General features: G+C 32.7%; 1 protein-coding gene across 1 annotated transcript in view; it reads left to right on the top strand.

Moving 5' to 3' along the window:
• Positions 1-15,522, top strand: part of CCDC178 (coiled-coil domain containing 178) — a 365,246-nt gene that overhangs the window by 51,327 nt on the left and 298,397 nt on the right. Inside the window, exons 8-9 of the mRNA XM_036874296.1 lie at positions 2,584-2,726; positions 11,208-11,361. Coding sequence (XP_036730191.1) covers positions 2,584-2,726; positions 11,208-11,361 — 297 coding nt within the window. The remainder of the gene's footprint in view (positions 1-2,583; positions 2,727-11,207; positions 11,362-15,522) is intronic.

The following is a 15,522-nucleotide window of genomic DNA, read 5'->3' as shown; positions in this document are numbered from 1 at the left end:
TTTTATGTTCCACATATGAGTTAAATCACATGATGTTTGTCTTTCTTCATCTGTCTTATTTCACTTAGCATAATACCCTCAAGGACTGTCCATGTTGTCACAAATGGCAAGATTTCTTTCTTTTTTTACGGTTGAGTAGTATCCGTTTTATATATATATATGTATATATATGTGTGTGTGTGTGTATATATATACCACATCTCTTTATCTCTTCCTCCATTCATCCCTTGATGGGCACTTAGGTTGTTCCATATCTTGGCTATTGTAAATAGTGATGCAGTGAACATTGGGGTGCATATATATTTTCAAATTAGTGTATTCATATTCTTTGGGTTGATACCCAGAAGCGGAATAGCTGGATCATACGGTAGTTCTATTCTTAATTTTTCTGAGGACTCTCTATACTGTTTTCCATAGTGGCTGCATTCCCACTAACAGTTCACAAGGGTTCCCTTTTCTCCACATCCTCTCGACACTTGTTATTTCTTCCTTTTTTGATAATAACCATTCTAATTGGCATGAGGTAAAATCTCATTGTGGTTTTTATTTTCATTTCCATAGTAATTAGTGATGTTGAATACCTTTTCATGTATGTGCCTGTTGGCCATCTGTATGTCTTCTTTGGAAAAAAGTCTATTGCTGTACACTTGAAACTAACACAACATTGTAAATTAATTATACCCCAATAAAAATTTTACAAAAAGAAACAGGATGGCAGGACCCCCCATGCCCCAAAAAAGTCTATTCAGCCCCTTTGCCCATTTTTTAAAATTGAAGTATAGTTGATTTACAGTGTTGTGTTAATTTCTGCTGTATGGCAAAGTGATTCAGTTTTACATACATATGCATTCTTTTTTATATTCTTTTCCATTACAGCTTATCACAGGATATTGAATATAGTTCCCTGTGCTATACAGTAGGACCTTGTTGTTTATCCCCTTTGCCCATTTTAAAATTGAGTTGTTTGTTTTTTTGTTGTTGTTGAGTTGTATGAGTTCTTTATATATTTTGGATATTAACCCCTTATTGGTTATATGATTTGCAAATATCTTCTATTCGGTAGGTTGTCTTTTTGTTTTGTTGATGGTTTCCTTTGCTGCACAGATTATGTAATTATGTACACATAAAATCTAGACAAGTCCACAGATTAACTACAGTTGCATACAAAGGTAAAATTTTAAAATCCATACATTACTATATACCAGCAACAAATCTGAAAATAAAATTTATTTTAAAATAGCATTTGATAGAGCATAAAATAAAATATATCTAGGAATAAATGTAACAAATGATATGCAAAGCCCCTATTCAGAAAACTATGAATGTTACTGAGAGAAATTTAAAAATGCTACATAGATAAATATGTTAATGTATTAGAAGGCTAAATTTTGTAGCATTCGCTCCAAATTATTCTGTAAATTAAATACAGTCACAAAATCTCAACAGATTTCTTTGTGGACCTTGACAAGCTAATTCTAAAATGTATGTGGTATATGTATACAATGGAATATAATTCAGCCTTTAAAAAGAAGGAAGCCTTCCATATGTGACAACATGGAGGAACCTGGAGAACATTATTATGCTAAGTAAATAAGCAGGTCATAGACAAATACTGCATAATTCCACTTACATGAGATATCTATAATAGTCACACTCATAGAAGCACAGAGTAGAATGGTGGTTGGTAGGGTCTTGGGGAGGGGAAATGGAGAGTTGTTTTTCAATGGATATAAAGATTTAGTTATGCAAGATGAGTAAGTTCTAGAGATCTGCTGTACAGCATAGTGTCTACAGTTTACTGTGTTGTACACTTAAAATTTTGTTAAAAGATAGATAATCATATTAAATGTTCTTATCACAATAAAATTAATACAATGAAATAAAATAAAATTTAATGAAAATTACTGCTTTTTTCAGGAGGCTACTGCCTCATATAGGTCCACCACTCGGCCCCTGGGTAAAGGACTGCTCCCTCCTTAGTACCTTGTTCTACTCCTCTCCCTCCAACTTTCCAACAGGACATCCTGAACTGTAGTTCCTTCCAACCGTGACCCCTACAGACACCCTTTCCCTTTAGTCTGACAGAGAAGAGAGACCTGGAGAGAGAAGGGAGTATGTTTATGATATCTAAAAATTAATGAAAACAATAAAAATGGAATATTTTGGACCCTTGCATTAAGATAGTAATGGTTATTCATGAGTGAGAAGATTATAGGTAATTTATAAAATTTTCTTTTTTCATCTGTTTTCTGATTTTTCTACAATAAAGTATTTGAACAATAAAAAGTCATAGTTTTTGTAGGTAAAAAAAGTAATGATTTTATTTTGGTCATGTTAAATGGGATATTAAAGTCATTTTCTTCAGTAACTTTTCTACATCTCAAGTATTGATGCCTCTCAGGGTAAAAGAAATCTGAAACTACTGTGCTAAACAATAGACTAAATATGGAAAGAAAATTGATACAAAGAACGTTTATAATCTAAATCAAAACTACTTTAACTCCCTTCTCTGAACTTTCTGTTGTCTGATTATTTTAATTAGCCATTAAGTGCTTATATTAGCACACATATTTTTATTTCTAGGTAATGGAACTATACAAACAAGTTCATGGAGAATGTGAAGAAGCTGTAGAAAATCTTGAAAAAGTCAAATTCAAAGCTAAACAAAATAAAATAGACATGGAAAAGGATATTCGTGATGATGAAATAAGCATAGAAGCCTACAAGTAAGTATTTTTCACAAATGTTATTTATAGCATTTAGAAGTAAAATATTAATTAAAATGTAATGTATATTCCTGTATAAGAAATTCAGATAAAGAGAAAGGGAAGAATCTAAATTGCCACATCTATCTTGTTACCAAGTTTATGTATAATATAAAATATGTCTTTTACATATGTAAACTAATTGTGTATAAATTCCTAAAGCAGTATTTTTCTGTGTCATTTTAAAGCTCTTGACACATGTTGCCAAATTGCCTGTGGCTATGCTATAACAGTATATATCCCTGCTAACTATGTGAAAAAGTGACTCTTTGAAAAAATATTCCAGCATGGGATATTATAAAAAACAAATTATATAGCCTTGTATTAATTATAAGCATAGCATCTAATTAATTAAACTCATATTTTTTTGATTTCTAATAAAGTGTAATATTTTAAATATAGACTAATTATATTTTGCATATTATTAATTGACTTTTTATTACATTTCTGATGTATCTGTATTTTATGATATTCTTCTAGTTCCTCTTGTTGGTTTTAAATTCTTCATGTTTCTGTATGATAGAAAATTTTTATTTATTCAAACTGATCAGTGATTTAGTACAGAAAAAGTCATACTCATTATGGAGCTAGAGTCAAGTAAATATAAGCAAACTGAAGAACAAAAGTTTGTACATCATCCTGTGATCTTGATAACATGCACTTATTAAGATATTTATATTTCCTCACATCTGATGTCTATTTCAACATGTGCTTAAACATTATTTTTTTAATTGAGATATAGTATAAATACAATATTACACAAGTTATAGTTATACAACATAGTGGTTCACAATTTTAAAGGTTATACTGAATTTGTAGTTATAAAATATTGGTTACGTTCCCTGTGTTGTACAATATATCCTTGTACCTTATTTATTTTATACATAATAGTTTGTACCTTTAATCTCCTAAACCCTTTCTTGCCCTCCACACTTCCTTCTCCCCACTGGTAACCACTAGTTTGTTCTCTATATCTGTAAGTCTGTTTCATTTTTGTTGTATTCATCAGTTTGTTTTAGTTTTTAGATTCCACATAAAAGTTATATCATACAGTATTTGTCTTTCTCTGTCTGGCTTATTTCACTGAGCATAATACCCTCAAAGTCCATCCATGTTGTTGCAAATGACAAGATTTTATTATTATTTTTTTAATTTTTGAATTTCATTTATTTTTTTATACAGCAGGTTCTTATTAGTCATCCATTTTAAACACATCACTGTATACATGTCAATCCCAATCTCCCAATTCATCACACCCCCACCCCCACCCCCTGCCGCTTTCCCCCCTTGGTGTCCATACGTTTGTTCTCTACATCTGTGTCTCAATTTCTGCCCTGCAAACCGGTTCCTCTGTACCATTTTTCTAAGTTCCACATATATGCATTAATATATGATATTTGTTTTTCTCTTTCTGACTTACTTCACTCTGTATGATAGTCTCTAGATCCATCCACATCTCTACAAATGACCCAATTTCATTCCTTTTTATGGCTGAGTAATATTCCATTGTATATATGTACCACATCTTCTTCATCCATTCGTCTGTCAGTGGGCATTTAGGTTGCTTCCATGACCTGGCTATGTAAACAGAGCTGCAATGAACATTTGGGTGCATGTGTCTTTTTGAATTATGGTGTTCTCTGGGTATATGCCCAGTAGTGGGATTGCTGGGTCATATGGTAATTTTATTTTTAGTTTTTTAAGGAACCTCCATAGTGTTCTCCATAGTGGCTGTATCAATTTACTTTCCCACCAACAGTGCAGGAGGGTTCCCTTTTCTCCACACCCTCTCCAGCATTTGTTGTTTGTAGATTTTCTGATGATGCCCATTCTAACTGGTGTGAGATGATGCCTCATTGTAGTTTTGATTTGCATTTCTCTAATAATTAGTGATGTTGAGCAGCTTTTCATGTGCTTCTTGGCCATCTGTATGTCTTCTTTGGAGAAATGTCTATTTAGGTCTTCTGCCCATTTTTGGATTGGGTTGTTTGTTTTTTTAATATTGAGCTGCATGAGCTGTTTATATATTTTGGAGATTAATCCTTTGTCCGCTGATTCATTTACAAATATTTTCTCCCATTCTGAGGGTTGTCTTTTCATCTTGTTTATGGTTTCCTTTGCTGTGCAAAAGCTTTTAAGTTTCATTAGATCCCATTTGTTTATTTTTGTTTTTATTTCCATTACTCTAGGAGGTGGATCAAAACAGATCTTGCTGTGATTTATGTCAAAGAGTGTTCTTCCTATGTTTTCTTCTAAGAGTTTTATAGTGTCCGGTCTTACATTTAGGTCTCTAATCCATTGTGAGTTTATTTTTGTGTATGGTGTTAGGGAGTGTTCTAATATCATTCTTTTACATACCGCTGTCCAGTTTTCCCAGCACTACTTATTGAAGAGACTGTCTTTTCTCCATTGTATATCCTTGCCTCTTTTGTCATAGATTAGTTGACCTTAGGTGCGTGGATTTGTCTCTGGGCTTTCTGTCTTGTTCCATTGATCTATATTTCTGTTTTTGTGCCAGTACCATATTGTCTTGATTACTATAGCTTTGTAGTATAGTCTGAAATCAGGGAGTCTGATTCCTCCAGCTCCGTTTTTTTTACCTCAAGACTTCTTTGGCTATTCGGGGTCTTTTGTGTCTCCATACAAATTTTACGATTTTTTGTTCTATGACCATTTTCTTAATTGTTTTGGGTTTCTTTTTGTAGGTCTTTTTCTTCTCTTGTGTTTCCCACTTAGAGAAGTTCCTTTAGCATTTGTTGTAGAGCCGGTTTGGTGGTGCTGAATTCTCTTAGCTTTTGCTTGTCTGTAAAGCTTTTGATTTCTCCATCAAATCTGAATGAGACCCTTGCTGGTTAGAGTACTCTTGGTTGTAGGTTCTTCCCTTTCATCACTTTAAGTATATCATGCCACTCCCTTCTGGCTTGTAGAGTTTCTGCTGAGAAATCAGCTGTTAACCTTATGGGAGCTCCCTTGTATGTTATTTGTCGTTTTTCCCTTGCTGCTTTCAATAATTTTTCTTTGTCTTTAATTTTTGTCAGTTTGATTACTGTGTGTCTCAGCCTGTTTCTCCTTGGGTTTAACCTGTATGGAATCTCTGCGCTTCCTGGACTTGGGTCGCTGTTTCCTTTTCCATGTTAGGGAAGTTTTCGAGTATACTCTCTTCAAATATTTTCTCTGGTCCTTTCTTTCTCTTCTCCTTCTGGGACCCATATAATGCGAATGTTGTTGCGGTTAATGTTGCCCCAGAGGTGTCTTAGGCTGTTTTCATTCTTTTTTCTTTATTCTCTTCCACAGCAGTGAATTCCACCATTCTGTCATCCAGGTCACTTATCCATTCTTCCACCTCGTATACTCTGCTATTGATTCCTTCTAGTGTATTTTTCATTTTAGTTATTGTATTGTTCATCTCTGTTTGTTTGCTCTTTAATTCTTCTAGATCTTTGTTAAACATTTCTTGCATCTTCTCAGTCTTTGCCTCCATTCTTTTTCTGAGGTCCTGGATCATCTTCACTATCATTATTCAGAAGTCTTTTTCTGGAAGGTTGCCTATCTTCACTTCATTTAGTTGTTTTTCTGGGGTTTTATCTTGTTCCTTTATCTGGTATATAGTCCTCTGCCTTTTCATCTTGTCTCTCTTTCTGTGAATGTGGTTTTTGTTCCACAGGCAGCAGGATTGTCGTTCTTCTTGCTTCTGCTCAAAATATTTTTCTTTTTTATGGCTGGGTAATATTCCATTTTACATATACATATATATATGTGTGTGTGTATATATGCAAGCCATATGTTCTTTATCCATTCATTCTTCTGATGGAACTTAGGTTGCTTCCACATCTTGGCAATTGTAAATAATGCTGCTATGTACATTGGGATGCATGTATATTTTCCAATTAGAGTTTTTGTATTTTTCAGATATATAACCAGGAGTAGAATTGCTGGGTCATATGGTAATTCTAGTTTTAGTTTTCTGGGAAACTGCCATATTGTTTTCCAAAGCGGCTGCACCAATTTACATTCCCTCCAACAGTGTAGGAGGGATCCCTTTTCTCCACATCCTCTCCAAAATTTGTTTTTTTTGTGTTCTTTTTGATGATAGCCATTCTGACAGGTGTAACGTGATAGCTCATTGTGGTTTTAATTTACATTTATCTGATGATTAATGATGTTGAGCATTTTTTAATGTGCCTGTTGGCCTTTTGTACGTCTTCTTTGGAAAAATGTCTGTTCAGGTCTTCTGCCCATTTTATGATTGTGTTACTCTTTTTTTGATGGTGAGTTGTATGAGCTGTTTATATATTTTGGATATTAACCCCTTATCAATCATGTCATTAACAAATATTTTCTCCCATTCAGCAGGTTGTGTTTTTGTTTTGTTGATGGTTTCCTTTGCTGTGCAAAATTTAAGTTCCATTTGTTTGTTTTTGATTTTATTTCCTTTGCTTTAGGAGACAGATCCAAAAAAATATTGCTACGATTTGTGTCACAGAGTGTTCTGCCTATGTTTTCTCCTAGGAGTTTTATGGTTTCTTGTCTTACATTTATGTCTTTAAACCATTTTGAGTTTACTTTTGTATATGGTGTGAGAAAATGTTCTAATATCATTCTTTTACATTTAACTCTCTAATTTTCCCAGCACCACTTGTTGAAGAGACTGTCTTTTCTCCATTGTACATCTTGCCTCCTTTGTCATAGATTAATTGACCGTAAGTGTGTCAGTTTATGTCTGGGCTCTCTGTTCTGTTTCATTGATCTATGTGCCAGTTCTTGTGCCAGTACCATACTGTTTTGATACTGTAGCTTTGCAGTATAGTCTGAAATGAAGGAGCATGATTCCTCCAGCTTTGTTCTTCTTTCTCAAGATTGTTTTAATTATTTGCACTCTTTTGTGTTTCCCTAAAAATTATAAAATTATTTGTTCTAGTTCTGTGAAAAAAGCGATTGGTCTTTTGATAGGGATTTCATTGAATCTGTAGATTGCTTTTGGTAGTATGGTCATTTTTACAATATTAATTTTTCCAATCAAAGAACACAGTATATCTTACCATCTATTTGTGTAGTCTTCAATTTCTTTCATCAGCGTCTTATAGTTTTCTGAGTACCTGTCTTTTACCTCCTTAGGTAGGGGTATTCCTAGGTATTTTACTCTTTTTGATGAAATAGCAAATGGGACTGTTTCCTTAATTTTACTTTTTGATAGTTTGTTCGTGTAGAGAAATGCAACAGATTTCTACATATTAATTTTGTATCCTGCAACTTTACTGAATTCATTGATGAGCTCTAGTAGCTTTCTTGTGGTGTCTTTAGGATTTTCTATGATTACTATCATGTTATCTACAAACAGCGACAGTATTACTTCTTCCTTTCCAATTTGGATTTTTAAAAATTTCTTTTTCTTGTCTGATGCTGTGGTTAGGACTTCCAAGACTATGATGAATAAAAGTGACCAGAGTGGGCAACCTTGCTTTGTTCCTATCTTAGAGGAAGTGTTTTCAGCTTTTCACCAATCAGTATGATGTTATCTATGGGTTTGTCATATATGGCCTTTATTATGTTGAGGTGTATTCCCTCTATTCCCACTTTAAGAGTTTTTATCAAAAATGGATGTTGAATTTTGTCAAAAGCTTTTTCTGCATCTATTGAGATGATCCTATGCTTTTTATTCACATTAACTTATTTGTGGATATTGAAAAATCCTTGTATCCCTGGGATAAATAACACTTGATCATAGTGTATGATACTTTTAATGTATTGTTGGGTTCCGTTTGCTAATATTTTGTTGAGGATTTTTGGATCTGTGTCCATCAATTATATTGACCTGTAATTTTCTTTTTTTGTGATATTTCAGCCTGGTTTTGGTAACAGGGTGTTGCTGGCCTTGTGGAATGAATTCAGAAATGTTCCTTCCTCTGCAGTTTTTTGGAATAGTTTGAGAAGGATAGGTGTTAACTCTGCTCTAAATATTTGATAGATTTCACCTGTGAAGCCACCTGGTCCTGGACTTTTGTTCACTGGGTGTTTTTAAATTACTGATTCAATTTCATTACTGGTAATTGGTCTGTTCATATTTTGTATTTCTTCCTGGTTCAGTCTTGTGTGATTGTACATTTCTGAGAATTTGTCCGTTTCTTCTAGGTTGTCCATTTTATTGGAATATAGTTGTTCATAGTAGTCTCTTATGATCTTTTGTATTTCTGTGGTGTCAGTTGTAACTTCTTGTTTTTCATTTCTTTTTTTGGGGGGGGGGGAGGGGGCCCGCTCTCTTTTTCTTGATGACAGAAGAGAATTTTTTCATTAATCTATTTGGCACAAACAGATGTTAGTCCATATTAATTACAAATATAACATTATCCATCTTGTAACATTTTCTAAAATTTTTCCTTCTCAATTTTGAATATAAGAATTAGCTGGTGATTTTTATAATTAATATTTAGATAGACCCAAAGGCATATTATTATTACTTCCTTTACTCATTATTATTTGTTACACCATATAACTTATTCGTTAATTTTCTTCTCTTTTAAGTATATTTTCCAAAAGTTCTTTTATAAGCATCAGTGGAGTCATAAATGCTTTATTAAATAAAATTTTAAAGATATGTTTAATTTTCCTTCACTATTTTTTTAGAATTAACAGATATATAGAAACATGATTATGTGTGCTATCAAATGTATAGATTGATGATTTTTTATTTATATGTATATACACTCATGTCACCATGCCCCAGGTTAATATATAAAAAGTTTCCAGCATACTAGAAGTTTTTTCTTGTTCTCCTTCTCAGTCCATACCATTCTCCTAAGAAGGTCATCTCCATTCTGACTTCTATCACCATGGTTAGTTTGGTCTGTTCTTGAATTCCACATAAATGGAAACACACAGCATATATTCTTTGGTGTCTTGATTGCTCTACTTTATAGTAATTCTTAACAGGTAAAATGATTCTTCCCATTTTATTCTTCTAAATTTATTCTGATTTAGCAGATACAAGAATGATGAAATCTCTCAAGTACCAGTGGGGGCAAACCTAGTAACAAACTTTTACACTGAAAAATTCTTAGAAGACTGAGGAATTGGTGGCAGCAGTTGATGCTTCAGGAAATAGGGATGAGGAGATAACTAAAATAATACTTAGCTCCTGCATTCCATGACACTGGGCAATTGCTCACTTCTTAGTCAAAATCTAGTTTATTATCTGAACTGGGGAAATGGATACCACTGAGAGAAGAAAAATTAACTTCATAAGAAGGAAATTTAACCAAACATGTACATTTTAAATGCTGAGGCTCCCAACCTCTCATTATTGATCTGGCTTCTAGAATTCTGATAGGAAGCCTGTACTCTCCAGATTTGGAAGGGTAAAGGAGAAGCTTCTTGCCTATTTGTTTGTTGCTTTAATTTTCATTTATATTGTGAGATTATATCTTTCAGTTTCAGTAATATCTTTCAGTTCCATTTGACTCTACTCCTAAAATCAGGCTTATGCATGATAGCATAGCCTGGGCCAATTCAGTAAACACATCATATATTTATTGGCCATCGGCATTTATTTTCTTGTGAATTCTTGTTTATCTTCTCTGCTCATTTGTCTCTTGGGTAAGTTTTCCATTCCATATTGCATTGTAGGATTTTATTACACACAAATGATTTAATCTTTGGTCTCTTATATGGGTTTCAGATAAATCTCCCACTCTATTATTTTGTTTATGGTGTCTTAAAAAAAAGTTGGGCTTATCTGTATTACTTGCTAATATTTTATGCAAATGATAATTTTGTCATTTTCTCACTGTACTTTTTTCATATATTAAACTCTAAGACCATGCTTTAAAGTGACTTTTATATTTGGAACGTGTTTTCTACCTACCAGATAAGATAAAGGATTATGTAGCTTTACAGATTAGCACTGGTCTTTTCTGTGACATGTCACATAGGAAAAAGATCTCCTTGGCAACTGCTTCTCTTAAATAGGCCCCTTGTTTTCCTAAGCTGCAGTTTACTGCTTTTTAGCTCTGTAACTATGAGGGAGATAAGACAGTAAACCAGAGCTTTAGTAATGTGTGATCTTTCCACTTCTACAGCTTCTTCTCTTCTCTTATTTTTTTCCTCTTTCTTTTTTTCTTTCCTTTCCATCCCTGTACTACCCAACCTCTGAATCAAAGGTGCTTAGGTCTCTCACCTGGAATCAAATCAAAAGGTGGTTTATTTTAAATAATTTACAAATCACTTTTCTCTCAGTTCCTTTCCATCAGAAACATAAATTGAAGTTTTTTTCACTACTTACTTTTTATATCTAAGTAGTACTTTTCAGGAGTTTCTTTGGGATGGGAAAAATTTTTGGAATAGATAAATTGCATTGATCTACATAGTTAAGTCAGAAGCTAATTCAAGTATAAGTTAAAATATAATTTCCCCTTCAGTGCAGATAAAATCAACTGTTTTTTCTCTTAGGAAAGAGATAGATAAACTTAACAGTCTATTTAATTTCTACTGTACATCAATACAAGATGTTAATATTAATATTGAGGAGAATGAAGAGGCAGTGACTGAAGTATTGAAGGAAACAAGGTCATCAAGAAATGAATTAGCTGCTTTATCAAAAACGGTGAGTTTTCATAATTAAAATTTTTAAAAATACTGACATTAGCTTTGTGCCATGGCTATTTGAACTTATTCTCTGTTAATAATTAAATGACAGTTAGCCAGTTTCTGTCTATATTGGTTTTCTATTGCCTATTACCAGAATTTTAGCAGCTTAAAACAGTACCCAGTTATCATAAAGTTTCTCCGGGTCATAGCTCAGCTGGTTCCTCTGCTCCAGATCGTTCCTGATTGAAATCAAGGTGTCATCAGCCCTGCATTTCTTTCTAAAGACTCCAGGATGAGTCTGCTTTCAGGCTCATTCAGTTTTGGCAAAATTCACTTCCTGTGGTTTTAGAACTGAGGTCCTTGTTTCCTTGGTGGCTGTCAGCCTGGGAACATTCTCAGGTTTTAGAAGCTACCTGCATCCCCTGGCTGGTGGTTCCCTTCAGGAATGGTGAGCTGAGTCCTCTCACCCTTGGTGTCTCACTGATCTTCCCTTATGACTCATCTTTTCTGCCTTCCTCTCCTGTTGCATCTCATTCACTTTAGTAAAAGGAAACGCTAGTAAAAGGAAATAATAAAATGATGAAAAGAAATAATAGTTCAGTAAAAGGCAATAATATACACATTCCTGTACCAATTTGCATTCCTACCTAGAGTTAAGAATGGGTTTTTTGCCAGTTTCTATTATAAGGCTCTTGAATTATGTTTTCATTATGGCTTTTTAAATTAATCTATAATTAAGAGTGAGACTGAGCATATATTTAATGGCTTTTTTTGGGGAGGGTCATTTGTATTTCCTTTTCTGTGAAAAACCTGTTCGTGGTTTTTACCCTATACACTGAGTGATGTTTTTTTTTAAATTGATTTGTAAGAATTTGTTTTATGTTACAGATACTAAATATTTTGAAGTTACATGTTAAAAATATTTTCACCCAATCTTCTTTCATTTCTTTATGGTAACTTCTGATGAAGAGAAACTTCAGTTTTAATGTACTAAAATTTATAAATATTTTCCTTTGAGCTATGTTTTTCTGAACTTTTAAAATAAATTTTTTATACCTTTGAGTCAAAAAATATTCTTTGGTATTTTATTCTAAATGGCTTGAAATTTTGCTTTTCATGTTTACATAATGCTTTTAGATTAAATATGTTTAAAATATTCAAAATTGAGTTTTTTCTCATTCTATCTTTTATTTACAAGTTTAGAAGAAATAAACTATCTGCAGAATTTAGGAATGCATATTTTACTTGCCAGATATGAAGCATAATCAATTTGAAATTCATATATTGGTATGGTGTGAAGTGAGGTTCCAACTACATTTTTTCTTCTATAGAAAACAAATTGTTATAACTTACTGTATTTACTTATATTTAGAATCATCTCTCACATATGGGGCTTCCTTATTTGTTTTGTGTGGATCTCTTTTTCCATTCTCTTTTTAATTTGTTTGGTCTACTTAACATGTTTATCTCCATACTTAATGTCTACGTTAATAAACTTCTATTATGAGTTTTGATTATCTATTATGATGAATCCCCCAGTCTTACATTTCCTTATGAGTTTTAGGCTATTCTTGACCTTTGTGCTTCCATATAAATTTCAGCATTTTCTTGTTCATTTCCTTCAGAAATTTTATTGGAATTACGATTGGAATCTCATTCATTTATGTATTATATGATGGAGAAATGAAATCTTTATGATGGAGTCCTTAAACATAAACATGATCTATCTCTCCATTTATTTGTGTAGTTTTACTAAATTGGACCTTAACCAATTTCTTGGAACTTCGTCAAAGGCAGACTGTCTCTGCAGTCAGCCTGTGATCAGTCAGACAAATTAACCCTTCTAACTGCACTAAATGTTACAGTTATTTATTTTGAATTGATTTTTAATGTAATTCTGATTTGTTCATAAAGGCAGTATATATGGTAGATATTATTTATATTTTGTTAAGACAATTTATTTCATACTATATAGGTAAATTGTATAAATTTTTGATTTTGGAAAAATACTTTCTCTGATAGTGGAGTGCAGTTCTACATAGGTTCATTTTGTGAACTGTGATAATTATGTTATTTAACTCTTTTATATTTCTGATTTATTTTCTGACTAATGCATCAATTGCTATAAAAGCTATATTAAAATATATTTCAGTATGATAGTGTATTTCTTTATTATTTCATTTTTTTCTATCCAAATTTTTGCTTTATGTAATTTGAAGCTATATTTTTAGATGAAACTAAGTTGAGAATGTTTCTAATTGATTTTTTTCTTAAGATGTGTTTTATTTATATGTTTTAGGGCTATAAGTTTTTAGAATTTTTGGAACGCATATTTCACTTACAGATGTGAAACATAGTCGACATCATTAAATTCTTTTTGAACAGTTTAAGGACCATATGATCCTTTCCTGACATATATTCTATTTTCCATCATGTTATGCCTATCTTATTTAGTAATTCCTGTATTAAGATAATTTCTTATTAATTTACACAATAAATGTTTGATAATATTCATTCCCAGTTTAACACATGGCTCTATCTTTTTATCAGACATTTCTAATTGGCATGGTTTTATTTCTTGTTACTAAAGTGTATCTTTTACAAGCTTCTTTAGCGAACTAGATTGGAATTTCTCAAAATTTTCTTTCCCGGAAAATTTTTGTATTTTGTTTTTATTTATGCAATGTAGGGGATATGCACCTGAGTTAAGATGGGAGTGACTTACACCACTGCATAGGCAATGTAGAAGAATCCAGAAATAGGCAAGGCTGAAAAACGCTAAACTAAAACACACTGAGCTGAAGTGTCAGAGGGGATGAGTTGGAATGAGTAAGTTGGAAGAAACTGATCTTAAAAAGGTAGTAATACAAGTCTCTCTGGAATCTGCCCTTGTTTTCAACCTCCAACTTCTCTCTTGCTGCCTCTTTCCCTCTAACTATTCTCTAGCTACTGGACAAACTGCAAGACACCAGAATGTGCTGTGGGTTTCCTTCTTCCAGCTTTTCATAAATACTGTTCCCTCTGATTATGATGTCAGTGTTTAACTCAGCTCATCTTCTCAATCCTACTGTTGTCTGGCTGAATCCTCTCATTTTAAACTTCAACATGGAAAATTGAAGGAAAATTCTTGGAGAAACCATTTCTTCACTTTGTTCTGTCTGCTTTGAACTCTCATTGTACTCTGTGTTTACCTCCATACTTGTACTGGTACTGGCACCAACAGTCTGTTGAAATCAATGATTACTTGTATACTTCTTTTTAGATTATAAGCTTTTTAAAGACAGGAGATGCATTGTGATTTTTGTTTTCTCTGTGTAACTTGCACAGTGCCTGTCCCATATTAGGCACTCAATAAAATGTCATAATAGACATTCAAAAAAAGCCATATTAGGCTTGTCGAATGAGTGAATTAACTAATGAATAAAGGAAGGAAGGGAGGGAGGGAGGGAGGAAGGAAAGAAGGAAGGAAGGAAGGGCAATGGGGGAAAATAACTTCACCTTGTGAGTCTGGAAAGGACCTGATGAGGTGGAATGTAGACTGTAGACATTGAAATAAAATATAATATAATGTTAAATAGTTATGACCTCAATTTTCTAATCATGTTGAAATTTATCACTTATAAAAATATCACTGGTAATAAAATATTTTCAAAGAGAGAAAATTCATTCACTAAACCTAAAATCACTTTTTTATTTTTTTGATCATTTCTAAAATGGCAAGTCTGGCCCTCCGTAACAAAATGTTATTTTTGATGAGATACTGTGAATGTATTTATGAAGTTAATAATATTTTTCAATTATGGAAATCATTTGTGGGTTATCATACTTTATAGAGAAGATGAGAACATGATGAAGTTTAGATATACTTTTTTTCTGTATCTTCCTCATTATAAAAACCTTTAAGCTAGATTTGCAAAGTGGGCATATTAAGCACTCAATTAAAAGCAATGATGTGCATCATTTCCGTGAATTATTTTTTGGTATGCAATCGGCACTTCTAGTTCAAGAGAAAAATAAAAGATTTGTGCTGCCTAATTGCACACACAACCTAACTGATCTTTTTAAATTTCAAGGCATATCGTGCTTTCAATTTAGAGTCTTTACCTCATTAATGTACACTTTTCTCTAACTAGTGTTGTCATTGTATCTATGAAAATACATTTTTCCTGTCTCATTT

The sequence above is a fragment of the Balaenoptera musculus genome, chromosome 14, assembly GCF_009873245.2.
Source record: "Balaenoptera musculus isolate JJ_BM4_2016_0621 chromosome 14, mBalMus1.pri.v3, whole genome shotgun sequence".
Classification (NCBI taxonomy): Eukaryota; Metazoa; Chordata; class Mammalia; order Artiodactyla; family Balaenopteridae; genus Balaenoptera; species Balaenoptera musculus.
This window is presented reverse-complemented; position numbering and strand designations above follow the sequence as displayed.